Source organism: Otolemur garnettii, unplaced genomic scaffold, assembly GCF_000181295.1.
Source record: "Otolemur garnettii isolate 467f Iridium unplaced genomic scaffold, OtoGar3 scaffold00029, whole genome shotgun sequence".
Lineage (NCBI taxonomy): Eukaryota > Metazoa > Chordata > Mammalia > Primates > Galagidae > Otolemur > Otolemur garnettii.
In genome coordinates, this window is record NW_003852424.1 from 13,931,688 (window position 1) to 13,958,059 (window position 26,372).

The 26,372-nt window shown below is 57.6% G+C and overlaps 4 protein-coding genes across 6 annotated transcripts in view; 2 read left to right on the forward strand and 2 right to left on the reverse strand.

The window, feature by feature from the left end:
* Nucleotides 1-13,235, forward strand: part of STK11 (serine/threonine kinase 11) — a 29,724-nt gene extending 16,489 nt beyond the window's left edge. Inside the window, exons 2-10 of one of the 3 annotated variants that reach the window (XM_023512523.1) lie at nt 4,023-4,106; nt 5,006-5,095; nt 5,606-5,738; nt 5,813-5,949; nt 6,442-6,569; nt 7,088-7,145; nt 8,191-8,384; nt 10,983-11,193; nt 12,227-13,235. In XM_023512523.1, coding sequence (XP_023368291.1) covers nt 4,023-4,106; nt 5,006-5,095; nt 5,606-5,738; nt 5,813-5,949; nt 6,442-6,569; nt 7,088-7,145; nt 8,191-8,384; nt 10,983-11,193; nt 12,227-12,719 — 1,528 coding nt within the window. In that variant the 3' untranslated portion in view covers nt 12,720-13,235. Of the gene's footprint in view, nt 1-4,022; nt 4,107-5,005; nt 5,096-5,605; nt 5,739-5,812; nt 5,950-6,441; nt 6,570-7,087; nt 7,146-8,190; nt 8,385-8,816; nt 11,194-12,226 lie in introns of those variants that run through there. The other 2 variants (XM_003788690.3, XM_012804513.2) reach the window with 2 other exon arrangements.
* A 107-nt stretch (nt 13,236-13,342) lies between these two features.
* Nucleotides 13,343-15,914, reverse strand: LOC105886878 (voltage-dependent calcium channel beta subunit-associated regulatory protein-like). Its single transcript, XM_023512525.1, has 2 exons — nt 15,877-15,914; nt 13,343-14,809 (listed from the first exon to the last, which is right to left on the reverse strand). The coding sequence occupies exon 2, from the start codon at nt 14,461-14,463 to the stop codon at nt 13,861-13,863; it is 603 nt and encodes a 200-aa protein (XP_023368293.1). The 5' UTR covers nt 14,464-14,809; nt 15,877-15,914; the 3' UTR covers nt 13,343-13,860.
* LOC100966350 (voltage-dependent calcium channel beta subunit-associated regulatory protein) lies at nt 15,427-22,231 on the reverse strand. Its single transcript, XM_023512524.1, has 9 exons — nt 21,971-22,231; nt 20,164-20,276; nt 19,938-20,077; nt 19,709-19,773; nt 19,238-19,382; nt 18,898-19,069; nt 18,559-18,699; nt 17,901-18,111; nt 15,427-16,261 (listed from the first exon to the last, which is right to left on the reverse strand). Exons 2-9 carry the CDS (start codon nt 20,254-20,256, stop codon nt 15,933-15,935), a joined length of 1,296 nt encoding a protein of 431 aa, XP_023368292.1. The 5' UTR covers nt 20,257-20,276; nt 21,971-22,231; the 3' UTR covers nt 15,427-15,932.
* A 2,426-nt stretch (nt 22,232-24,657) lies between these two features.
* The window catches only part of ATP5F1D (ATP synthase F1 subunit delta), a 3,230-nt gene continuing 1,515 nt past the window's right edge, over nt 24,658-26,372 (forward strand). Inside the window, exons 1-2 of the mRNA XM_003788691.3 lie at nt 24,658-24,913; nt 25,390-25,543. Of these exons, the coding sequence (XP_003788739.1) occupies nt 24,773-24,913; nt 25,390-25,543 (295 nt within the window). The 5' untranslated portion in view covers nt 24,658-24,772. The remainder of the gene's footprint in view (nt 24,914-25,389; nt 25,544-26,372) is intronic.

The following is a 26,372-nucleotide window of genomic DNA, read 5'->3' on the forward strand; positions in this document are numbered from 1 at the left end:
AGATAGTGTCTCAGTTTGTTGCCCTCGGTAGAGCGCCATGGCTCACAGCTCACAGCAACCTCCACCTCTTGGACTTAGGCAGTTCTCTTGCCTCAGCCTCCCGAGTAGCTGGGACTACAGGCGCCTGCCACAATGCCCAGCTATTTTTGTCCTTGCAGGTTCAAGCCTGCCACCCTCAGTATATGGGGCTGGCGCCTTACTCACTGAGCCACAGGCGCTGTCCAAATTTTTGGGTTTTTATTTTATTAGATTTAGGGGTACAAGTGGTTTTTTGTTACATAGGTAACTTTTAGTGTCCCCATTACCTGAATGGTATACATTGTACTTGATAAGTAATTTGTGGTCCCTCACTTACCTCCCACCCACCAGCATAAGGATTTAAGTTTGTGCAGCCTCCTAGGACCTGAACAGGGGGTGGTTGTGGGTTTTGTAGCCCATAGGCCTGCTTCCTGTTCCTTTGGGTGTATCTGAGGAGCACATCAAATGGCATTTCCCAGGGCCCCCTCTTCAGGGGCTGTTTTAATGCAAGGCCTGGGAATCTGCATGGTAGACCCTCTAAGGGGAGGCTCTGCACTCAGGGGACTCTGGCCATGTGGCCCTGAGCGTGGCTCCAGCGTGAACAGTGAAGGCACAAGCAGGGGTTCTTTTTTGTGTCTTGGTAGAATAGATACAGTGCTGGCAGGTGATACTTGCCGAGCCCTGGGGCCCAAGGCCAGCTCAGGGAGGTTCCAGGGTGGAGGTATAGCCTCCTGTGCACCCTGAGGGAGTTGAGGTCAGTTTTTCTCCCTCCCAGTGTCTGAGGAGGCTACAGGTAGGGAGCTCTGGGTTGGCCTCACTTGTTCCGCCATGTGGCTAGGGTGGTTCATGACTCTGGAGATGGGTGTGGGTTGGCTGTCTTTAGCAGAGGTTCTTGGGAGACAGGCAGGGTTGGACCTCGAGAGTCCTTACTGAGGAGGGGAATGTTGGAGAGCTGGGGATATGAGAGATGAAGGGCAGGGGTCATCCCTGCTGCCCAACTGTAGGCTCATGCTGCAGAACCAGATGCATCTTTGTGATGTAGATGGTCAGACTCTAATAGCCTCATGTGTCTGCCTCCTGTGGCCCGGGTGTCCCTGAGGTGGTGGCCACAGGAGCCTCTGAGATCAGGTAGCTATGGCCCAGGCTTAAGGTCTGTCCAGTCTGAAGGCATAGCATCTATTGCTATCTACTCTGTGAAGTGAAGGCTGAAGCACATTCTGCCCGCCGGGGCTCAAAGCTGTAGTGGATGTGCTCAAGATCCTCCTTGGTGACTCTTTGGGTCACAGGAAGCCCTGGAGGGTAGAGGGTAGACTAGGGCTGAGCCAGTGGAGCCAGCCAGCCCACCCTATGGTCTCTCAAGCAGCCTTTGCACCAGGAGGGAGCCCTAGACCGCGGGGAGCCATGACATACCCAGCCTGGCCCTCAAGCCCTTGTGGCCTAGGTGCCTGCTATGCTGTGATATGCTCCAGCCAGCCCTGCTGGGAATTGGTACCACTGTACAGCCAGAGACAGTGGAAGTGCAAGGCTATTCCCAGCAGCCTAGGTGTACCTAGTGGGAGGCGGGCACAGAACACAGCCAGGATCCAAAGTGCCTCTCACTGGTGCTTCTCACTGGCACCTCTTGGTTCCTTTCTATCACTCACCTCTCTACTCTTCCTTCTGAGGTTGCACTGAGCGTTTGAGCTGTGTTGGGATGTAGGATGTACATGCTGGGGGCAGTGGTCAGAGGCACCATCCTTCTAGGAGAAGAGGCAGTCTTCTCCTAGAGCCTGGGCTTCAGAGTGGGGCTGAGACAGGCTGAGTGACCCTCCCTTACTCGCTCACCCTTTTTTCTGTTGAAGATTTTTTAAAAAATCAGCAGGGCACAGTGGCTCACACCTGTAATCCCAGCAATTTGGGAGGCCAATTTGAGAGCATTGCTTAAAGCCAGAAGTTCAAGACTAGCCTGGGCAACTTAGCAAGACCCTGTCTCTACAAAAAATTAGCTGGGTGCAATATCCTGTGCCTGTAGTTTCAGCTACTCAGGAAGCTAAAGTGGGAGGGATCACTTGAGCCCAGGAGTTCAAGGTTGCAGTGAACTATCATGATGCTACTGCATTCTATCCTGGGTGACAGAGCAAGATCCTGTCTCTTAAAAAAAAAAAAAAAATCTCTATTGAGATGCCTACTAATACAACTCACCCGTTTACAGCCCACAGTTCAGTAGCACATTCATACTGTTACTTAACCACCACCTTTATCTAATTCCAAAACATTCCATCACCCCAAAGGGAAGCCCTGTCCACGTCAATAGTTATTCTCCAGCCTCTGACAACTATGAATCCATGCCCTGTTTCAGTGGATCTGCCTATTCTGGACATTTCACGTAAATGGAGTCACATACTGTGTGTCCTTCTGTGTCTGAGTTCTCTAGCTGAGCATAATGTCTTCAAGGTCCTTTCGTATTGTGGCCTATGACAGAGCCTCATTTCTTTTCATGGCTGAGTGATAGTCCAGTGTGTGGACATAGTGTATGTTCATCTGTCCATGGACACTTCGGTTGTTTCCACCTTTGACTGTTGTAACTGGTGCCTCTGTAAACATCCATATACAGGTTTGTGTATGATCATACTTTGATTCTCTTGCTTGTGTGCCTGAGAGTAGAATTGCTGGATGCCTACCAGAAACATTTGTGTTTAACCTTTGGAGGAATAGCTGGATGTTTTCTGTGTTCACCTGCTGCTGGTCATTTTGTTTAAAGAAAGGAAGTATCTTTTGTCAGCGCAGCTGGCCACAAAGTGGGCAGTACTGTGTGGCCTGCTGGGTCTTGGACACTGACCCTTGTTACAGGTGGCAGGTGCTTTTTCTTTCTCCCATATCCTTTCCCAGAGGTTGTCTCTCCAGCTCTGCAGCTCTCCTAGGTGCTCCTGGGAGCATGGCCTATAGAGGAGTCAGGCAGGAGGGATCCTGGGAAGATGTATAGGCGGGGCTTGTACAGCCTGGCTGAGCTGTGTGGGGGACCCATCTAGGGTCCCCACCTAGCCCTAGCTCCTGTACACACACAGTAGGCACTCTACTTGCACTGTCATTGCAGTAGTCTCATCGTCACAAAGAAACTGTTCTTTGGGTAGCACCAGTAGCTCAGTGGTCAAGGTGCCAGCCATGTGCTCCAGGGTTGGTGGGTTCAAACCCGACCTGGGCCTGCAAGCAACAACAGCAAAAAAATGTCTGAGTGTTGTGGCGGGCACCTGTAGTCCCACCTACTTGGGAGGCTGAGGCAAAAAAATCGCTTAAGCCAAGAGTTTGAGGTTGCTGTGAATTGTGGCACTAGGGCACTCTACTGAGGGCAACAAAGTGAGACTCTATCTCAAAAAAAAAAAAAAAAAAAAGAAAGAAACTGTTTGTCAACTAAAGACCATGAAGAGGGCTCAGTGCCCATAGCACAGTGGTTAAGGCATCAGCCACATATACCGAGGCTGGCGGGTTTGAACCCAGCCCAGGTCAGCTAAACAACGACAGCTGTAACAAAAAATAGCTGGGCATTGTGGTGGGTGCCTGTAGTCTTAGCTACTTGGGAGGCTGAGGCAAAAGAATCACTTAAGCCCAAGAGTTTGAGGTTGCTGTGAGCTGGGATGGCATGGCACTCTACTGAGGGTGACATAGTGAGACTGTGAGACTCTGAGACTCTGTCTCAAAAAAAAAAAAAAAAAAAAAAAAACAAGAAGAGTATCTAGATTGTTTCTCTCCAAAGCCCTCCTGGGCCACAGGCAGAAGGAAGATGCTGCTTGCCTGGCAGAGCTGTCCACTCTGTTGCAACCCTTCCTAGTTCTCCTCATGCCTACTAATACACTGGCCTTGGCCTAGGAACTGTAAACTGATTGCTTCTTTCCCAGTGGAGGGAGCAGAGGTGCTGGGTAGATGGGGAGTCCTGTGTCCTGGGGGCAGTCCTGGTGTGGAGGCCAGGCCTTGGGGCCATTGTCACTGACATGGGGGTTCTACTGACACCACTGTCCTCTCTTTTCCAGGGAAATTCAACTACTGAGGAGGCTACGGCACAAAAATGTTATTCAACTGGTAGATGTGTTGTACAACGAGGAGAAGCAGAAAATATATCCTTCCTGTGTCTGCTGAGTGGCCCTGGCTTCAGGGCCTCTGTGGAACACAGGGGCAGCGGCCATCCCCTCAGTTCCTCCAAAATGGGTGATTACTCTGGGCGCAGTGGCTCATGCCTGTAATCCCAGCACTTGGGAGGCCAAGGTAGGTGGATTGCCTAAGCTCACGAGTTCGAGACCAACCTGAGCAAGAGCAAGACCCCATCTCTAAAAAATAGCGGAGCACTGTAGCAGACACCTGTAATCCCAGCTATCTGAGAGGCTGAAGTAAGAGAATCACTTGAGCCCCAGAGTTTGAAGTTGCTGTGAACTCAGATGGCATGGCACTCTACTAAGTGAGACTGTCTCCAAAAAAAAAAAAAAAAAGAAAAGAAAAGAAATGGGTAGTGGGTGGCGTCTGTGGGTCAGTGGGTAGAGCATTGGCCCCATACATTGAGGGTGGCGGGTTCAAACCCAGCCCCTGCCAAACTGCAACAAAAAATAGCTGGGTGTTGTGGTGGGTGCCTATAGTTCCAGCTACTTGGAAGGCTGAGGGAAGAGAATCACCTAAGCCCAGGAGTTGGAGGTTGGTGTGAGCTGTAATGCCATGGCACTCTACTGAGGGCAGTAAAGTAAAACTCTGTCTCTAAAAAAAAAAAAAAGAAAGAAAAGAAATGGGTGATTACAGCAGTTGTGCAGCTGGAAAGCTGTGTCCCTGGCATTAGCGCTGGGGTTTTTGGGTATATATATGCCCATGTCATAGGCATGATGGACCTGGGCAGCCTCATTGTGTAGCCCATGCTATCCCAAGCCCTCCTCCCTGGTGTTCTTGGCCTTTTTTCACCAACTTAGCCACTGCAAGCCAGGCTCCCCATAAAAGGCCTGCAGGCAGGTGGGTGGTTTCCTTAGCACCTCACGTATATGGTGATGGAGTACTGCGTGTGCGGCATGCAGGAGATGCTGGACAGTGTGCCCGAGAAGCGCTTCCCTGTGTGCCAGGCCCATGGGTAAGTTCTGGGGTGGCCTATGTTCAGATGAAAGCGCAAGTGTTTTGACAGAGAGTTTGTGGGCCCTAGTTTGCAGTGTACATTGCTAAGCTGCTCCAGAGCCACTTGCTGTGGCCCCTATTGCTTGAGACAAAGACTCCTCCCCAGTAAGCCCTGATAGCTCCTTGGCCTGATGGACCTCCCATGGGCAGCCCTGGTCTGGTGGCAGCAGAGCCTGACCCTTCATTGCTGCAAGGCTGTGGGGGCAAGAAGGGCCTCTGTGGTCTAGCAACAATTTGGGGTGCAGTTAGCCTGTGGGTAGAAGGGGGAAGCAAGAGCAGCAGGTGAGCCAGGAGTCCTTGAGCGACCTTGACCCTGTGGGGCCTAGGTGGACCTTTCTTGTTTATTTGAATTATAGAAGTTGTTAGCCTCAGGAGTCCTTAGGAGGGAACTCTGTGAGGTTTAGGGCAACCCAGGGTCAGACCAGCAGCTAAAGGGTGTGGGCCCGAGGTCATGTCCACATCCCCACAGGTACTTCTGCCAGCTCATTGATGGCCTGGAGTACCTGCATAGCCAGGGTATTGTGCACAAGGACATTAAGCCAGGCAACCTGCTGCTTACCACCAGTGGCACTCTCAAGATATCTGACCTGGGTGTGGCTGAGGTAGGTGCTACTGCCCACAAGGGTAGGGGGTGGTGGTCCTGGGCATCCTGTGACTGCTGCATGGTACTGTGCAGGCTCTGCACCCATTTGCTGTGGATGACACTTGCCGGACCAGCCAGGGCTCCCCAGCATTTCAGCCACCTGAGATTGCCAACGGTCTAGACACCTTCTCAGGCTTCAAGGTGGACATCTGGTCGGCAGGGGTCACACTGTAAGTGCCCTGGACCTCAGCCAAAACCCAGTGTGCATTAGCATGCACAGCATTCATGATCTGTTTCTCTAGTCTAGGCCATGCAAGTCCCATCGGGCGCAGGGTTTGGCCAGGAGTCCAGAACCTCCCTTTGCCCAGCTCTTCCTCGAGGCAGCCATAGGATAGGAAATAAGTCACGTGCCAAATGATTTACCCTTTAATTTACCCTTTTAAAGGGCATTGTAACTCAGGTGTTGGGACATCTACAGAGTAGCAAAGACAGCCTCAGAGCCTCTTTTACTGGGTGAATTCAGGCCACACCACCCCCCCACCTCCCATTCTCTCCTTGGGGTGAGTTCCTGCCCCTACTAGCATGAAGTAACTCTGTGGGAGCCCACACAGAGTTTTTCTCTGATGGCCATGTGTCCGGGGCTCCATCCCTGAGGCCCAAGCCAGGGCTTCAAGGGTGCCACAACCCCTGACACACCTCTTCTCCTTCCCCTGGAAACGAAGCTACAACATCACCACGGGCCTGTATCCATTCGAAGGCGACAACATCTACAAACTGTTTGAGAACATCGGGAAGGGGAGCTATGCCATCCCAGGCGACTGTGGTCCCCCACTCTCTGACCTGCTGAAAGGTGAGGGTCTAGACCCCAGTGGGGCATGGAGGGTGGCCAGCCCTTCTAACCCAGGAAGGCCTAGTTTGTTCATTCCTTTGCACTCCTCTGCCTGCTTTTGGGTCCTTTGTTCACCTTATTTGAAGCCCACACCCTCAGGGGAGCTGGACAAGGTCTGCCAGACCTCTGCCTGCTGTTTCTTTGGTGGGCAGCAGGTGGCACTAGCCGCCTGCCCTCTGTTTGCAGCTGCTCTTCACTCCTCATCTGTGCCTGCTTGGGCTGTCCCTGGTGTCCGTTCCTGCCCTTGCCTGGAAGTAGCTGAGGCACATATGCAGCCTGTTGAGCTCCATATGTGGCCATCTAGAATGTGGGACACGTGCAGGCTTGGCAGGTTGACACATACCTGGGTATCCACTTGTCATCTTGGGCAGGGGAGGGGAGGGGGGCCTCATGGGCAGGTAGGCAGATGGGAGTAGTTGGTAATAGGGCCTTGGGGGCTGTGTGTCAGCACTAACTAGGTCCTGCTGACTTCTTCCCAGGCATGCTTGAGTATGAGCCCACGAAGAGGTTCTCCATACGGCAGATCCGGCAGCACAGGTGAGCAGTCTGACCCTATGGGCACATGACAGCAGGGGCCTTGCCTCTCTTGTTCCTCTGACTCTGGGGCCCCGTGAGGCCAGCCAGGTAGATGTCTGGGTTGAGTAGATGCCAGAACAGGGGTCTAATGGAGATGCCAGGTGGGCGCAGTGGACCAAAATATGCCATCCCCAGTTCCTCTCTGGTCTCTGACCAGGTGCATGGCTATGGTTCTATAGGGGCAGAATGGGGTCTGTGGACAGTACCCTTTTGACCTGAGCCCAGGGTGTAGGGATACACCAAGGAGAGGTGGCTAGCCTCTTGTATGGGCCTCACTACTTCCCTTCCTCCTAGGCCCTCCTGGCAACACTGTGTGCCCAGGGTGCTGCCTCCCTACCCCAGCCCAGGGGCCCAGGGCACCATTGATCTTGCATCTGGGCTACCTGATCCAAGGCAGCCATCATAGCAAAGGGGCCCAGGAAGCACAGTAAGCAGGGTGGCCATCCCCTGGCAGCTCTCTGGGCTGGGTTGTAGCCACCGAAGCTCCTCCTTGCCCTCACTGACTCCTGGCGAGGCAGTGGGCCAGGCTGAATAGGCCCAAGGATCATGCTGGCTATGTCAAAGCTGTTGGAGAAAGCAGCAGGGGGCTACCATACAGCTGAGCCCCCCTGGGTCTCAGCCCTTTCTGACAGCTGATATGTCAGGGCAGTACAGACCTGGGCAACTTGAAGGGTACTCTCCAGGAAGGGGCTGCCTTCATGGCCTACTGCCATCACAGCCAGTGGCCTCTGCATGGGTGAGCTGAGTGGTGGGGCCTCTGGCCCACCATCCTGGTGACCTGCCGGTTCTGGGGAGAATTGTGGCAGACTGGGATGGGAATGGGAGAATCATTTATGGAATATACAGGCCTTCAAAGCATAGCCACAACTGTGTGGTATGGTCATCAGGTCCTGTGCACATGGCAGGGCCCATGGTCACTCAGAAGCTGGGCCCTACCTACCAAGGTCAACATAGACAGCTTCCCATGCCTGTTCTGATGGGCATCACCACTTTTGGGTTTTTGTAGCTGGTTTCGGAAGAAGCACCCACCAGCTGAGGCGCCAGTGCCCATCCCGCCCAGCCCAGACACCAAGGACCGGTGGCGTAGCATGACGGTGGTGCCATACCTAGAAGACCTGCATGGTAGTGCCGAGGACGAGGATGAGGACCTCTTTGACATTGAGGATGACATCATTTATACTCAGGATTTTACAGTGCCCGGTGAGTTGGCAAGGGCTGCCACAGCTGTGGGCTGCACAGAGCCCCTGCCTACCCCACCATATTCACTCAGCCCTGATGTCCTACCAGACCAGAGCACTTGCCTGTGGGCAGGCGGCAGATCTGCTCTTGATAACAGATCCCACTCCCCAAAGTCTCTGCTGAGTTTAGGCTACCCAAGTGAGGGGTCCTCAGGCATCCAGCCCCGGGGCACCCCAACCAGCACCTCTCACCACCTTTCCCTGCCTGGGTTTCATCAAGAGAAAGAGTGTCTGGGATGGGGAGGAAGACAGGGGCTTCTTACTGTTTTTTCCTGGGCCGTAAGAATTGGGGTACAGGGGTGACCCTCCAGATGGCAACCTGAGAGAGGGTCCAGTGGCCCTCCCTCTCTTGATGCTGCCTGTGGCCCTAACTGCCCCCGCCTTGCTTCCCCAGGTGGCGAGGAGGCGTCTGAGGCAGGGCTTAGAGAGGAGCCGGGCACCCAGAGGAGCCAGTGCTCAGACCTTTCTGGAGAGGAAGCCCAGGCGGCCGTCGCCGCCGCAGTGCCTGAGGAGGAGCGCCAGGCCTTAGTGTAGTGGCGCCCACCCCACTGCCCATCCCTTCCTTCCTCAGGCAGCTCAGCCCCTCCCCTCAGCTCCTGGTTTTGTTTGTCCTGTCCCAGGTCGGTTCTTGCAGGTTCTGTCATAAAACTTTGCCTGGCTGTGTGTGTGCAGGTGGATGCTTGCTCCGGCCTGGTCCCCTGCTCAAGGGCCCCAGACAAGGCCACTGGTTGGGAGTTGCTTCTATTTTACTGCAGAGGCCAGTGTGCAGGGCAGGTGGGTAGGGGTGGGAGACTGGGGAGAGTCCCAGGACAGCAGAGGCCCTTGGGAGCCTGGCTCCCCCACCATGTGTGCAGCCAGCCCATCCTGTAGGACGCTGTCCAGCAGCCCAGCAGCACCTGGTCCTCTGTCCCTGCGGGGCCTCCTGTGGGATGTGCAGCCCCAGGTGTTCTGGGACATGAGATGTGCATGGTGGTACCCTTCCCTGGGCCTGTCCACCTTGAGACCCATGAGGCTGGATCAGTGCCTGTTGTCTGACATCCTACTATAGCCCTCGCTGCTGTTTGGCCACGGGTCTGAAGCTTTTTTCCTCTCAGAGCACTGGGGGCCCTGTAACAGGGTGGACTGGCAAGACCTCGACAAGCAGCGGGAGGGAGGGCAAGACCAGCCTGTCACGCCCTGAGAGCCTTTGCTGTACATAGACCCCATAGCCTTGCAGCCCAGGACCCCTGAGCCAAGAGTACCACTAAAGGGCTTAGGGCCTAAGAGAGCCCTGAACTATCCTTCGGAAGAGGCAAAGGCTGGGTTGCCTTTTATGTGACCCCACTGACCCCACCCTAGACCATGGCCGGCAGGAACGGAAGGCCAGCAGGGAGGGTATGAAGGAGGTCCTGGCCCAGCTTGAAGCCTAAGATGCACTTAGGTGGACAGTCCTCTGTCCCACTGTCTTGCTGTCCTGCACAGGCTTTGGGAGTTGCCTGAGCCAAATCTCTTAAGCTGGTAAGGTCCCTTTGTGTCAGAAGCTAGATAGCTCCTCTGGAGGTGACCTTGGCTATGGTGGTGCTTAGGGGTTAGTCACTGGTATAGGGCAGGGTCTCAGATTACCTCAGGCAGAGGTCTGGGGTGGGAAGAGGGGGCAGCACCCTCATGTGTAGGCAAGTCCCAAGGGCTCTGCCAGCTGGTGTGAGGGCCCCCTGGGTCCCTTATCCATTGGGGCAGCACCATCAAATCAGGCCATGGGGCCCCAACAAATTGCTTCAGTGGAGACTGAGCAGCTGTGAGTCCAGACCTGAGAGTGAAGTTGGTGCCTTCTTACTGAAGTGTTTACAGCCAGAGACTTCCTGTGCACACGGAATGTGTGTTGTAGAAACCACTGAGTTAGACATTGGCCCATTTGGGGGGAATGGACTCTGAGTTGGGCTGGAGAGCTGTGGGCAGTTTTCCATTGATTTCTGCCGGGGGGTTGGTTCTGTGGGGTGGGTAAGGGAGGTTGATACAGAATTGGCATTTGTTCCCCCCCTTGACTGACCACAATCAGCTTCTACAGGGGCAGAGGAAGTAGGCTGTTACCTGCTTGCTCCAAGCTCCTTGTGAGGACATGTCCACCTGGACAGGGTGCAGGTCTGCAGCTTATTGGGCAGCTGGCAGGCTGAGCTCCTCCTTATCCCCCTGTGGCCCTGTGCTGGCATCTTATATACCAGCCAGAACCTGGCCCTACTATGTCTTCACCATTGAGTGTGCTGAAGATTCCTCTGCCCCTAGACCCGTGTCCGTGTGCCAGGACGCACAGGGGGTACAGGTCCCCAGCCCACCAGGACAGGCAGGTGAGCGTGGGCCGGGGGCTCGCCCTGGCCAGCTCTCTCTTTCCCTGTCTGGGAGGTCACTCCTGCTCAGGCTACTTGTGGAGGCACAGCCCCTAGGTTGTCCCAGAGCTGCTGAGAGGTGGCAGTTCAGGCAGGAGAGGATTGGGCCTGTACAGGGGTGGGGCAGACCTGGCCCAGGCATCTCTGAGAGGTGCTGGTCCATGGCTCAGGCCATACTTGCTGTTTTACTTCTAGGACAGGTCCCGGAAGAAGAGGCCAGTCAGAATGGACAGAACCAGGGCCTGCCCAAGGCTGTGTGCATGAACGGCACGGAGTCAGCACAGCTGAACACCAAACCCAAGGTGGAGTGCCGGGCTGGGGCCCCCAACCCTGCCCGCAGGGCCTACTCCACCAGCAGCAAGATCCGCCGGCTGTCAGCTTGCAAACAACAGTGAGGGTGGCTGCTTGCAGGTGGGACATAACAAGGGCTGTGGAGATACCACCTGAATGCCATAAGCCAGCTGTGGGCACTGCCAATACTCAGCTGAGCCACAGGCAGTGACCACTCACTCAAGGTGGCCACTGATGGGAGCATTGTCACCCTGTAGTTCTTGGGTTGCTGAGCTGTCCTGGGGTCACATCCAGTTCCCCTGTTCATAGTGCCTGGTCTGGGGCCAGCATGTTGGTGAAAGAGGACTGTGTAGCCCTGTGGTAGGACTTTGCTCATGGCAGCCCATGTTAGGCAGTGTCTGGAGTGAGGTGGAGGGGGTCACTTTCCACAGGACATGGGCTCCCTGTTGGCTCAGAGCCATGACAGGCTGCCTCACAGGAGTGGGTACAGCTCAGAGGACCCCACCCAGCTGTACCAGCTCCTGTGCTGGGCCCAGCCATCACCTGTCTACACCTCAGGCTGCTCCTGGGAAAGAGTTATATACTAGATTTGGCCCAGAGGCTTTGAGGCATCTGCCTAGGTGGGTAGTGGGGAAAGCCCAGGGAAGCAGGGCCTGGTTGCTGAGAGCTCCAGGCCGTCTGCAAGGGCCTGGCTGAGGCTGAGGCTGAGTCACCCTGGATGCTGCTCAGGTTCTACCCAAGCACTTCCTTCTGCTGTGGCCTGTCCCACCCTAGCGTGGGGAGTAGGTAGGCACCAGGGATGTTGGGAGACCCTGTCACCTGCTGAGGATGTGGGTGGGGTGAGTGCTTCAGCCAGTAGGCCCTACCTGGCCACATCCCTTCCCCCAGGGTCACTGAGTCATATGGCTGCCCATAGCACCTATCTGCCAGCATCAGAACCAGCCAGGCTGGGTAGAAAGTCACTTGAGGGAGGTACCCTGGCCCTGCTGCAAGAAGCTGCACTTAGTTTCTTTGGGAGTGGCTCAAGGGGTGGTTTACACTGGTGCCTCCCTCCAGTAAGGGCCCAGCCGGCCTATCGGCAAGGCCTACCTTTCAGGGATGCAGTGGTCCAAGTGCCCGGAGTGACCCACCCTTCCTCCTCCCTCACCTGCAGCCTGTCTACAGGAGCCCCCACAGGTGCCAGGGCCTGGCCCACCTCAGTCTTCCTGCTGACTTCGGCCTGCTGCCCACCCAGAAGGTCACCAAGCCTCTGTGTTGACAGGCCCTCAGGAGTCAGGAACATCCTGGAGGGCCAGGTGGGGACAGCAGGAACTGGGCCAGCCCTCCCCTCAGCCACCTGCACACAGCACTGGTCGACAGCAGGCTCAACGGTGGACTTTGCAATCTTGTGCACCCTTCCCAGGCAGGGAGGAGAGGCCCAGCCTACGCAAAGCACTTTACGTTTAGACTACTGGCTCTCTGCTGCCCCTTCTGGTCTGTCTCACTGCTATGCTAGGGCTCCACACCTAGTGACCATGGCCAGAGAAGCCGATATGGAGACCTACTACCACCATGCATGCAGAACCGCCCAGACGGAGCCAAATGGCTACCTTGTTTTTGTTGTTTGGTTGGTTCCTTTTTTTTTTTTTTTTTTTAAGAAAAAATAAAACAGGTGGATTTGAGCTGTGGTTGTGAGGGGTATTTGGGAATTGCTGGGTGGCAGGAGGGGCAGTCAGGTCGGGGACCCCAGTCTCCTATGCATGGGCTGGCCTAGGGCCTTCTATGGAGGATGTGCGGGTCTTGCTGGTGGTGGATAGTGGACTCAGGCTGGAGGCATGAGGCAGCTGCGTCTCATGCCTCCCTCCTGATGGGCCTCCATGCTAGGACAGGTAAAGCAGGTGTGCACATCCCTTGAGGCCTTCCGTGGTCTCCAAGCAGCCAGGGCCTGATAGTGGGACTCCAGGCCCTTTCTCCCCCAAGGCCACAGAGATCTTGGATCCCCAGTTGAAACCTGAAGTAAACAAGGGTATACAGTAAATATTTATAATTAATCAGAAAACAAAAACAACAGGAAATTCCATTATTAGATGGTACACACTGGGCACGAAGCGTCCAGGGTGGGACGGCGACGCAGGCGAGGGTGAGCCCCTTTTTTGGCAATAAATAAAGCTTGGGAAACTTGACGCCTTGGCCGTGTGAGTTTTGTTCATGTTTCAAATACCAAGGAGTTCTGGTGACTCCTTTGACCGTGAGGTGGAGAGGCGTCAAGCACATGCGGGACGGCAGGGGTGCGACTGGGACGGCGGGAGGTGCGTCCAGGCCTAGTCAGCGGCGGGCGCGGTTATTGCTAGGAAGGGGTGCGGGCTGCCGCAGGCACAGGCCGTGGTGAGGTAAACGGCTTCGGGAGCCTCAAGCCAACCTCCCGACCCGGGGCGGCCCAGCACTCCTGCCGTGGGGACACGCTCAAGTGCCTCGCGATAGCCTGCCCTGTGCACGCGCCTGAGAAGCGAATGCCTCCGCCTAAGGGACGCCATGAGGGCAGTAGGGCGCTGTCCTGAGGAGCTTCCGGGCGAGGACCTGTTTCTCTCTCCTTCCCAGCCAGGGCTCTGGAGCGCCAGCGCCTCAGGATACCTTGGGAAACCGACGAGGCGCTCACAGGGGGCTGTGTGCGTGCGCTCTGGAGATGCACTAGAGAGTACGTAACCAAGTGCGTGAGCGCCAGGACACCGCGCCTTCACGTGTTTCCCGCCACTGAGTCCCCGCGCAGCGTCAGAGAAGCTGCCAAGAGGTGAGCTCCGGGCGCGGGGCTTAGACTGGGCTGTGGTCTGGGGACGTAGGGGCGGCGGCGACCAGCGCGGCAGCCACGGCAACGGGTTCAGCGAGGCGAAGCGGAAAGAGTCTCTCTTCGAAGCCGGCCGACAACTTGTCCAGCAGCGCCCCAGAAGGCTCGACGCACAGGCCGGAGCCCGAGCAGCCCCCACCACCGGGCTCCTCCTCAATGACAGAGATAGCGGAGTCGTCGCCGGCAAGCACACGGCCCTCGGGTGGACCATCCACGCTGTCGCCACGGCGCAAGGGCGCACGCGGTAGGCGGGCCGCGCCTGGAGCCGAGACTGTGGTCGGGGCGGCACGTGCGCCAGGATCGCTGTGCTGCCGTCCGCGCTGCCACTGCTTGCGCGCGTGCGGGTGTGCGCGTGCGCGGTGACGCGCGGTGGCAAGTGGCGCGTCGTCGAAGTGAGGGTCGTGGCGCAGGAACTCATGGAAGAGTGCATCAGTCTTCTCATCAATGCTGTAGTCTCGGCGTGGGCGACGGGGCCAGGCACGCGGACTACGGGGCCTTACAGGCACAGCGAGCGCCTCAGCATCGTCTCCCCCACCACGGCCCTCGATACTGGCGTAGCCGCTGTCCATCTGCAGCAGTCGGCGCGCCTCGCCATCCTTGGGCCGTGGTGCGGGCGGCGAGGGCGGTGGAAACGCGGGTGGCGCGCCCCCCGAGCCCGAGCTGTCACCGCTGCGCACCGAGTCGCGGTCGTTGCCGCTGCTGCTATGGTCAGAGGCAGCCGCGTGCAGCTCAAGCGAGGCACGCAGGCTCCACAGGTCGCGGTAGCTGGTCTGGGCCTGGTCGGGACCCGCGTCCCGCTCGGTGTCGGGTTCCTGTTGTCCTTGCTGCGGCTGCTGATGCTGTGGCCCCGCACCGCCACTGCGCTCTGGGGAGGATTCGGGGCTCACTCCTCCCACCGCCTCAGCCGCCTTTAGCCTGCAAGCCAGGCCATGGCCATCAGAGCCCTGCTGAGCTCCGTGCTCCCTTCTCGGCTGACCACCCCCGGCTCTGGGTTAGGGAGGGTGAGCGCAGGTGGAACCCTTGGGCCTCATCTGAGCCCATGAGATGAATGCTGCCCGTTTTACACCGGGATGCTTTTTGGTAACCCTGGGCGGCGTCACCTGCATTTTAACTAGAGTGTCTCTTAATGTCTAATCCAGGTACCCGCTAAAACTGCAGATCCCCAACCCTCAGGGAAACAGCGCCCTGGGGGAGAGGTAACACTCCCAGGGCTGAGGGAGGTCACCTTCTCCCCAGCCTCATTTTTTTTTTTTTTTTTTGAGACGGAGCCTCAAGCTATCCCCCTGGGTAGAGTGCCATGGCATCACGCTCACAGCAACCTCCAACTCCTGGGCTCAAGCGAGTCTCCTGCCTCAGCCTCCCAAGTAGCTGGGACCACAGGCGCCCGCCACAACGCCTGGCCATTTTTTGGTAGCAGCCGTCATTGTTGTTTGGCGGGCCGGGCTGGGGATTGGAACCCGCCACCTTAGGTGTATGTGGCTGGCGCCTTAGCCGCTTGAGCCACAGGCGCCGAGCCCTCCCCAGCCTCTTAATGGAGATAGGAGCAGTACAGGATAAGCAGACCAGGTTGAGTCTAGCTCAGCCCCTACTCCAGGGCAGGTAGGACTCTTCACCTACCCATCATGGAAAAGGGATTCAAGGATGACACACAAAAGCAAGGACTGTTTCCCGAGACCAGGAGCTGCCCAAGGAACCCTACTTTGTTCTTGGGGTCTCATCCCTCATCCCACTCATGTGGGCCCTGGAGATTGTGAGAGCAGATACAGCTGGCAAAATTGATCCTAACAGTGTCTGAGAAGGGACTGCCCAGGCCTCAGGAGCAGAGATAGGTGGGAAAAGCCCTTAAAGCTTTGGACTCTATCAGGAAGTGGCAGTACCAGGCTGGGTATGTATCTCTGAGGGCACTGCCTGGGCAGGTGGTATCTTGTATTGGGGAACTTGGAGCCATCATCTGGGGCCCCCCACCACCCTCCTACCCTTACCCAATCTCTCCCTGTTTCCCTCCTCTGGTCCATGCTGCAGAGATGGCCCCAGTGAGTCAGCCTCTGGGAGGGGCCTTGCTGCTGGAGGGAAGTGAATTCGTATCCACAGGGTTGGGAGAGTGCTCCCTAGGTCGCCTAGGGTGGGGCGGAGCGGAGCAGGGGCCCACAGGTCCACCCCTAGCACCTCTATCTACTGAAAAATACCTGCCGAGAGAGGGGGGCGGGCTGGTGGGGCTGGCCAGAAAGGGGCGGGGGGGCGGGAAGGCCACTGCGTCGCCTGCACGGGCAATGTACTGGATGAAGTCCGTGTGGGGGGTGTCCCCCTCCTGCTCCATGCTCTCACTGGCTGCCCGCTGCCGCTGGAAGTGATGCCGCTTGGGGGAACCTATACAGGGGAAGGCTTGTCAGCCTGTGTGTCCCACCACACACACAGGGGAGTGGGCACCAAGAAGAGATTGGCTGGGACCAAAGTGTCTGGGAAAGCTAGGGTAGTCCTGAGAGAAGAGTCTCAGGTGATGGTAGTGGTCCAGGACATCCCTGGCCAAATATATAGCCCATTGAGAGGACTTTCACTGGACATCTGGTGACTGGCACAGCCAAGCTAAAAGTATAGAAGCTGGAAGGCATGGGCAAGTCAGACTGGCTGATAAGGACCAGTGAAGTGAGGAAAAGAGAATATTCTCTCCTACCAGCTCCACCTTAGCCTAGGAAGTACTGAGAAGTTGTTCCACCTTGACTCAAGGCCCTCTGGCAGGGGCCAAGACCCTCTCTTGACTAAGCCTTCTAGAGAAGCTTCAGCAGGCCTGGGGTAAGGAGAGCAGTTATCCACAGATTCTGGTTGCTACTGCAACTACATCTGACTATAGTCACTATCAGGAAACCTGGACCCATCCATCTGAAAATTTGCACACCCTCTCAGCTGAAACAGACCTTTCCCTCTCTTGGCCAGGAGCCACATTGGGAACTGGAAGAACTTAGTTCCTCCTGCACTGACTGGAGTCTACCCCCACCAGGCCCCAGTAAGGGATCTCACCATCACTCAGGATACAGCCTATCTCAGCCAGACCACACCTTCCCCTACTACTTGACCCCTTTTGCAGCCTCACTGATGATGATGTAGCCAGTGCTTCAGCAGCCTGACCTAGCCCCAAGCTCTCAGAGCTGCTCCTGCCCTGCAGAGCTCTATCAGCAGGGATGGCTATTCCCATGCTTTCTAGGCAGGGGCTGCCTCCCACTACACATGCATATACTCCCACCTTGGGCCTAGGATAAGGAACACTGGATAGGACCACACACAACTGAGGGTCTGCAGAATTGAAGGGCTGTTGTCATTTGCTCCAGTGATTTCCACACTATACCCCATAACCACTTGTTTTTGTAAAGAAAGTGACTGGCACATGGCCAGCCACACTCATTCATCACATAGTATCTACAGCTGCTTCCTCCCTCCAGCAGCAGCACTGAATATTTGACACAGACAGAGCCTGTCTGACCACAAAACCAAACAGTACCATCTGGGGCCTTATAGAAACCCTACACTGATCCATGGCTGACCTAGTCCAACTGCTTTATTGTCAGGGAATTCTGAAGCCCAGGATGGAGAAAGGACTGGGCCAGGATCACCCAACAGTTAGTGAGACTCCTGCTAGCCAACGGAGGGAAACCAGGTTGAGGCCCAGAGACTCTTTCTTATACTCACATCCTGATGGGTCAGACTGAGTAGTGCCTGTCCGAAGGGGCCAGGGCCCTGAACCTGGAGGGGAAACTGGCCAGTTGGCCTGGCCTCTGAACTCCAAAGTGACCTGGTGGCCTCAAACATATTTCCTTCTTTACTACCCTGTTGTAGATGCCCTGAACACAGCGGCAAGGCATTGGGGACCCATGGAACACCCTCTGGCATGGGGGCCTCAGGCTGCCCCTGGGCCATCCTGACCTGCTGCAGTACCTTGGACAAGATGCACACTGACAGGTCCCCCAGCATAGGCCCCACCCCAGGGAAGCACCTGGCAGGGGCCATTGCTCACCTCTGGTATCCAGACTGGCCGCCCGCTGGTTGGGCTCCAGCTTCCATCTCTTGACCTTGAAATAGGGGCTGGCCCCATCTAGGCTGGCGTGGCGGCGCAGGCGGGTGAAGAACTGTAATACAGTACCTGCCCCAGAGCCTGGGCTCACCTCCCTGGGCCCTGAAGCAGCCCCTGGGCCACCAGCCTTGGTGCTCCTGGTAGCTGCATCCAACTGGGAGGGAACAGGGACCACTTTCAGGCACAAAGACCCTGGCTGAGACCCAAGGCCTCCCACCCACCACCTGGACAGAGAAGGGCAAAGGTGGCAGGAGTGGGCAATCTGGTGGGGTGGGTGGGTTCCCCCAGACCCCGACTCTGAGAGGCTCTCCTGGGTGTTCAGCCTGGTGGGGTTTGGGGACAGAGAGATTTCCCAAGGTGAGTGGCCAGGCACTCTCCTCTCATGGCTTAGGTGGGGTCAGGGCTGGCATCTGAAAAGAAGTGGGATCCTGGGGCACCCCACACGTGTATAAGCATATGCCTGCTCTCTCTTCCTCCTCTGTGTGGAGACCAGGCAGGCAAGGATGGCTGGGGCAGATATGAGGCCAATTGAGTGCAGGCAAGGAGAGGAAGCATCCTGCCATTGACCCAACACCCTCGGGGACACACATGAGCCCCTCACCGAGGTGCCTTCCCCGGAGTCACTAGATGCTGAGGGGCTGATCTCTGCGAAGTCGGTGGTGCCTGCAGCTGAGTTGTAAGGGTCACCTGGCAGGGCGGAGCTGGGGCCCACAGAGCGGCCAGTGAGGGCCTTCCCCGGGGGCTGTGGGACAGAGCCAGTGGGGGAGGAAGCAGCAATAGGTCAAAGAGCACGGGTGGGTAAGGAGTATGCTGAGCTTGGCCTCCCACCCCAGCCACCCCAGTCCATTATACAAGGAGGGCCCCAATCCCCAGTGGAGGTCTAGAAAGGCCTGAGATCACCTCCCGCCCTGAGGCCCTGCTGGCTATCCTTCTTGCTCACCTGGAAGATGGCAAGGCTGGCCTTGGGGGTGTCAGCTGGGTGGGGAGTAGCAGTCGAGCTGGCCTCACCTGAGTCGCACTCATGGATGGTGACAATCTTCAGGGGTGGCAAGTGCAAGTGGGTGAGGCGGGCATTTTTCAGGTGATGGAAGTCCCCCTCTGTCAGGGTATACCTGCAAGGAGCCCGACTGGTCAGCGTGCCCCTTGCTCCACCCTCTAACTTGCTGAATGCCCCCAATCTACTACCCACTCTGCCCTGGGCTCCATCCACCATGGGAAATTAGTCAATGAAACAGGCCAATGCCCTCCCGTGGACCCCAGGCCTCTGCCACACCCCTCACCGACGGCCCTTGTCCTGTGTCTTGCGGCTCTGTTCAAATAGGGCCGCCTCGTTGAAGGAGACCCTGCGGCCAGTGGCGCTGGCAGACAAGAAGCGCTCCGTCTCTGTGTCCAGGCCCTCTGGGTCCTCCCCCCTGAAGTCAGGGTCTGCGTGGAGAGGCAGGAAAGGGTGGGCCCCGGGTGGGCCATGCCTGGTCCAGGCAGGCTGCTAGGCAGGTGGGACAGGGAAGGGGGTGCCCAACTGACCGCAGGGCGGACCGGGCGGCAGGGCGGGCACTCGCTCATCCGCTCACACACTCACTCGCTCAGCACGCGCCTGTGCGTTAAGGAAACAGAGATGAGTCGGAATCGAGCTGCGCCCAGTCTGGTGGGGGAGACAGACAGACACAGACAGTCAGGCAGCCCGAAGGGGCCAGCAGGTGGCCGAGGGGCAGATGGACCAGCGGGGTGGCAGGCTGGACCAGGTGCCTCACCTTGGGCTGGGTGGGTGCCATTGTCCAGGTAAGTGGTGGTGGTCTTCTCAGCTTCCTCCACAGCTCTGAGAGGACAGTAGGAGAGGCAGATGGGACAGAGCAATCAGCCAGCTCCAGGGGCCTGCTTGAACCCATCCTCAGAGATCCCTGCTTTGATAGACTGCATCCAGTGGCACCCATATGAACCCCCCTCCCGTGCACCTGCCTGGCTCTGTGTTGGGGTTCACACCTGTTGAAGCGCTGGTGTACCTCCCAGCAGCGTTTGCAGAGGAGCAGGACCCCGGACAGCACCACCAGTGTGCCACCCACAAACAGTGACATCACTACCACCAGCAGAACGTAGTTGTCCAGGATAGGGTCAGGCTCAGCCTGTGGGCCACAATCGGTGGGTAAGGTCTCTGCTGGCCTGGACTCTGACATCCCATACACCCCCCTCATCCTGCCCTTGCACCCACCGTGGGGTGGCCAGTGGTGTTGTCCCAGGATGTTGTCAGAGCCATTGTGGCAGTGGTGGCAGCGGCTGTGGCCATGGTGGCTGTGGGCTGCATCTGAGGTGGGAAGGAGGGGCCTAGAGGGACAGGATCTGCTTAGCTGCAGCTCTACCAGCTCCTTCCCACAGGAGCCACTGCAAATGAGCCCACTCCCTACAGAGGAGCAGGAGCCCATACTGCAACAACTGTAGAGGTGGGGAGAGCCCCAGAGCAGCCTCCACCCCACTCAAATCAGCCCCTGGCCAGTTAGGGCTGGGGGCCTTCTCTCTAGATCTGGAGGAGGTGGCACTTATGTATGCATGCCTGTCGCAGCCGGTGGGGCCGGCCCAGCAGGTAGCACCAGGCTAGAAGCTCTGCCCAAGAAAAGGAAAGCACCCTTTGGAGGGATGGGGAAACTGAGGCCATGCAGCTCCTTCAGGCCAGACCCCAGGTGCCTCACCCACCCCATCAGACTTTTGGGGCTGCCCCAGCCCCAAAAGACTTGTTAGCTCCTGGCAGGGCCCCAGTCATAGATGGGGTGAGGAGAGAGCCCTCTGGGCTGTTCACCCACGGGGCAGCGATGGAGGGGCTGAGGGCAGTAACCCCATCCAGGCTCTGGGAGATACAGGTCCCTCTCCAGCAAACGACAGTAGGAGTGAAAAGGACAAAGAAGGCGCATCTGTTCCCAGCCCTGAAGAATCTGGTTCCCATGGCGACCGAGCTGGAGGGGGGGAGGGCGGGTTGCCAGGGAGCAGGGAGAGAAGGGGGCGCAAGAGGGAGGCCTCCTGTGGGGGCGGCGCAGAGCGGCCCTTGGTGGCAAGATGGCCGCTGCTGCCCTCCCTGCTGTGCCCAGCCCAGGGCGTCCGGAAGCCTCACCCAGGCTCTGGCCGGCCTCTGCGTCTGCCTTGTGTGTGTGGGAAACTGAGGCCAGGGAAGGGGGCTCAGCACTCGGGAATAGGTGCCTAGAAATGGCACCTGTCCCACCCCCAACACCCAGCGCAGCCGGGTGGGAAGGACCCAGCATCTCGAGGTCCAGCAGCCCTGAGCTGGCATGGCACTGGGCTTGCGGGAGGCCCTTTCCCAGAGGAAGAGTCCACAGGCGCCAACCTCTCCAGTCCCTTAGGGCTTTCACTGCCACTGGAGAGCGGGTAATCCGAGGCCCAGAGAAGGGGAGGGTCTTAACCCAGGCCAGTTGTCCTCAGGGCTCCAGGTCAGAGACTAGCTGGGGCTTCCTTATACTGGGGGAAGAGAGCACATATGTAGGTCGGGAAATGAGTTCAGGCTGGAGGGTGTGGGGCGGAGGCACAGGACCTTAGTAGGAGACTGGGAAAAATGGCAGGAGGCTGAGGGGGAAAAGAGGTGACTCTTGGGGGAAAGCTGGTGCGGGAGCCGAGGGAGGTGGTTCCCAGGCGGCAGCCCCGAGACCCCCAGTCAGCCCCAGAACGGGGATGACAAGGGAGAGGAGAGAGAAAATCCAACATTAAGCTCAACTCAACCCCGGACTAAGCCGGGAGGCCAAGACGCCATCGCCTTTGCCCGATGTTACAGGGGAAACTGAGGCCTGAAAAAAGCGTGGGCGGGGTTTCCACTTAAGGAGGTCGGGCTGGGGGCCCAGCATTTGGGCCCCTCTGCCTGCTCTGGCTCCTCCGCTCCGGCCGACTGCGCAGCCGAGTGGAGAAGAGCTGGTGGTCCGGAGCTAGGGCGGGTCCCGGGGCTGGCCGCGATACCCGGCTGCGCGGCCCCGGCCCGCACCCTACCCGCCCCGGTGCAGCCCCGGGCCCACAGCGCCTACCTCAGCGCCGGGACGCGCGGCCCATGGGCAGCGGGCGGGCGAGCGATTGCGCGACGTTCCCGGCTGGCTCCGGCACCGGGTGGCCGCGGAGCAGGCGGAGAATTTATGAATGGAGAAAGCGGCGCGCGGGGGAGGCCGGCGCTAGAGGAGTGGCCGACGCACGTGACCGTGTTGGAGGCGCGCCCGTTCGGTGCGCCCGGTGCCGACTGATCCCTGGCCACCCGCCCCCGCCGCGGTAGTCGTTGGGTCTGGCTCTTTCGGCGCTGGCCACAGCCTCCCCTTCCCTTCCGGCAGGGGCGGGGGGCGGAGCCTGAGCTCCCGGGCTCTCTGCTCGGCACACGGAGCCGGCCCCCTCCCTCTGCGGCCGAGTCCCCGCCCCCAGCCCCTCGGCACGACTCACCTAACCCAGGTCACCAAGAACCAGCTGTTAAGGCGGGGAGTTCCTTGGGACGCATGATTACTGCCTGCCTCTCTCCTCAGATTTTGAAATGCACCTTAAAGATTTCTCAGGGTGCATGGACTGCCCTTCTTGCTTTCCCCATGAGGGTATGGAGGAAGATTCAGAGGGAAGGCTTTTGCCCTCAGGCCAGGGGACCTGGACACGCACCCCGATGTGTGTCCCCCTGCTGTAGTGCCCCGTCACGTCTCGCTTGCCTCCTCTCCTCCTGTTGAGGGACAGGAAATGAGCAAAGGACAGCAGATACTCAAAGCCGTACTGAGTGCCACACGGGCCTAAACGAGCCCACAGATGCCTGCTCCTGGTGAGATGACGTTGAGAGTATACCAGGAGTCAACCTTGACTTCCTCTTACACATTCCAGCCCTATTTGGTCCAGTTTTCAACACCCTGCAACGGCATCTCTTTCTCATCCAGAAAGTGTGGCACGCACAGGCAACCTCAGGGCCTGTGCTTTGGAAGGTGCCTAGCATGGATGGCTCCCTGTCCATTCAACCTAAAGACACCATACCACCACCTCCTTCAACTTTTTACTAAGCATCAAAGTCTCAGCATGCCTCTCCGCCTCCTTTTGGGTACAAATGTCACACCTCCCACCCCCCATTTCTCATCCCCTACCTGACTTTCTCTCCTGGAATATTTTACTTGCTCTTGTCCCATGCCTGGCACAGTACAAGGCCTGGGCAAGCGGTGGTAGCCCTAGGGAAGCTGGCTCTGAACCAGTGGGAACCCCACGGACAGAGGCCTGAAATAAAATGGTGTTTGCAGAGCATCCCCATGTAGGAAGGAGCAGGACACCATCTTGTGGGAACAACATGGTCGGGTCCAGTTTTCTAAAAGGAGACTCTCTGGCTGTGTAGAAGATACCTGTGGTGAGACACGGAGGAGGCCAGGGCTATCCAGGAAGAAGATGGTGGCCACAGTGGCCATACAGCATTAACTGGCCAGAACAGGTGGAATTCCAGAATAACCCTCAGCCTTCATCCCAGAATGGGGATTGGAGAGCTGTCCAGTAGATAGGTTTGAGGTGCCCACTGGGCCTCCCAGCTTCCTAGAGTGGCAGCCAAATGTGGGGTCAGAGGTTGGGGGTGCTGTACAGGACACTCCTAAAAAAAGTGAGCAGGGTTTCTTTGACACGACCATTAACCCCCAAAGCCAGAATGACTCACTCCCCGACCCCCAGTGCCCTTCGCAGCGCAGGCCTAGGAAGGATCCAAGCCCCAGCCTCCATCCTCAGGTGCACAGAGCCTAGGGGCAGAACGCTGGCCAGTGTGCAAACCTGGACCCAGGCAGGAAGCAAGGTGCAGCCTCCAGTGTGAGAGCCCTGGGAGGTGTCAGACTCACCCCCATAGGGTCTCACTGGCCATCAGCCCCAGTCCCCGGCCAGCTGTGACCGCGACTCTCCCCTGCACCCTGCACACCTGGGCTCCAGCCCTTTGCACTGTCTCTCAAGGTCCTTCTCAGAGCGCGCCCCATCCCCGCCAGCAAGGACTCCTCCTTCTCCCCGGAACCCAGAGTGTGTGTGCGGGGGCGACGCTGGCGGGCCGGCTGGGGCCGTGAACATGCGTGAGCGCGGGGGTGGGGTGGTGACGTCATGGCCGCGAGCGAGGCTGCGCAAGTTGCGGCTGACGTCAGCGGAGCACTGCACAGCCAGCGCCCGCGGTCCTGCGTCAGAGGAGCGCGGAGGCGAGGGCCAGCCAAGGGCCGGCTGGGGGCGGTGAGCACATCTTCGGGCTCCGGGCGCCCTCTGCCGGCATCGTGGAGCCCTCCCATGCCGTCCTGCGCCTCTCTCTGCTAGGGCTGTTCCGCCTAGAACGCCGTTTCTCAGCGCACCTGCCCCATCCCCTCTTACTGGTCTCACTTTTTTTTTTTTGGCATTTGTCACCACCTAATACGCTACACGATCTGCTCATTATGTGACATGTTGGCTTAAAGCTCCCCTCTCCAAATCCAGAGCAGGAACCTAGATATGTCCCTGATGACTCTCTAGCGCCTGGCATCCAAAGGGCGCCCCCAAAGTCGCGAACTACACTGGAGTGCAAGCGTTTCAGCTTCGCTACGCTGCTGGTCCTCCCCTCCGCCCCACCTTCCCCCAGCAGAACCGTCTCACCGCTCCAGCCTGACCCCGGGTCCTTTCCCGGAAGGAAACTACAACCCCCAGAATGCCTAGCGCCCCGGCGGTGCGTTAGCGTTGACGTCTCGTGCTACCCGCCGGGGGATCGTAGTTTGCGCGTGCGCCCTCGCCGAGACTTCTCCTCCCAAACGTCCCTGAGAGTTGTCCTCCTTGCCCTACGGTTTGCCCGCGTCCTGCCGGGGTCTGCAGTCCGCTCGCCTCCTGCCGTTGCCATGTTGCTCTCCGTTTTGCTCCGTAGGCCGGTCCTGGGCCGCCTCGTGCGCCAGGCTCGTGCTTACGCCGAGGCCGCCGCCGCCCCAGCCCCCGCCGCCGGTCCGGGCCAGATGTCCTTTATCTTCGCCTCCCCTACGCAGGTTCGGACACTACGGGTCGCCATCCCTAGGCTCCGCGCGCCTACTCCTCGTACGGTCTAGCAGGCGAGACCCTCTCAGCCCGTGGAATCTTGGCTCCCTGCCCTGGTTCCCCAGCTCTCTTTCTAGCTTGGTGAGAAGCCCAAGTCTCCTCCCCCCATTCCCCGGAACCTGTACACAGAGGGCCTCATGTGCCCCTCCGGCCAAGCCTTCGAAGTAAGCGCCTCCCGGGCGTGTGCTCTTCCGATGTCTCCCTAGCATTCCCATTTTGTAGACGAGCAAAATAAGGCGCAGCTGTCCCAGCTCCAAAACTGAAGCATCAGCCCCCAGCATTGGGCTGGCTCGATGCCTCTCTTAGCCCTCATCATCATCTGCGCGAGGTCCTGCTCTGACCCATTTCACTGAAGTACTGAAAATTGAGTCTCTGTGGCGGTGGGGTTGGCCTGCAGCAACAGGATTCCTCGTCCTCTTGTCTCCAGGTATTCTTCAATGGTGCCAACGTCCGGCAGGTGGACGTGCCCACGCTGACCGGAGCCTTTGGTATCCTGGCTGCCCATGTGCCCACTCTGCAGGTTCTACGCCCGGGGCTGGTCATAGTTCACGCAGAGGATGGCACCACTTCTAAGTACTTTGGTAAGTCCAGTAGAGGGTGTAACTGAGCCATTACTGCACGTCCCAGCAGGTCAGTCTCCATCTCAGTTGGGCCTGTGAGAAAAGTAAAGTTTGAGAGACTTATCTTCTATACAGCTTGTAAGCATCCAAGATGTAACGGTAGGTAAACAAGGCAAGGCCTTGTTCTCACCCAGCTTATGACTGGCTGTGAATTAACCAATGTGTGATGGGTCTGGGGTGATAGGTAAACACTAGGAGGAGAAGCTAAGCGAGGTTGGAGGGCTGGTGCAGTGGCTTATGCCTGTAATCCTAACACTTTGGTAGGCTGAAGCAGCAGGATCCAGCCTGGGCAACATAGCAAGATTCTACTGAAAACAGAAAAATTAGTTGGGCATGGTGGCTCACATCTGTAGTCCCAGGTGCTGGGGAGACTGAGGTGGGAGGATCTTTTGAGCCTGGGAGTTCAAGGTTACAGTGATGATACCACTGCACTCCAGCCTGGACGACAGAATAAGACCCTATCAGAAAAAAAATTAGGTAATGAGTGCAGTGCCTCACACCTATCTTGGCACTCGGGAGGCTGAGGTGGGAGGATTCCTTGAGCTCAAATTTGAGAGCTGTCTGAGCAAGAGCAAAACACCCTGTCTACTAAAAATAGAAAAATCTAACAGGGCATGGTGGTGTGTGTCTGTAGTCCTAGCTACTCAGAAGGCTGAGGCAGGAGTATTGCTTGAGCCTGTGGGTTTGAGGTTGTTTCGAGCTAGGCTGGTGCTACAGCATTCTAGCCTGGGCAACAGAGTGACATTTTTTCTCTCAAAAAAAAAAAAAAAAATCCAAAACTTGGCTTGGC

Excerpts from the sequence above, each read along its gene's own strand:
- LOC105886878 (XM_023512525.1), bottom strand. The coding sequence starts at position 14,463 with ATGGACAGCGGCTACGCCAGTATCGAGGGCCGTGGTGGGGGAGACGAT.
- LOC100966350 (XM_023512524.1), bottom strand. The coding sequence starts at position 20,256 with ATGCAGCCCACAGCCACCATGGCCACAGCCGCTGCCACCACTGCCACA. Across the intron at positions 19,383-19,708 it reads TGGCACCCACCCAGCCCAAG|ACCCTGACTTCAGGGGGGAG; the intron begins GTGAGGCACCTG and ends CTCTCCACGCAG. Across the intron at positions 19,070-19,237 it reads ACACAGGACAAGGGCCGTCG|GTATACCCTGACAGAGGGGG; the intron begins GTGAGGGGTGTG and ends GGCTCCTTGCAG.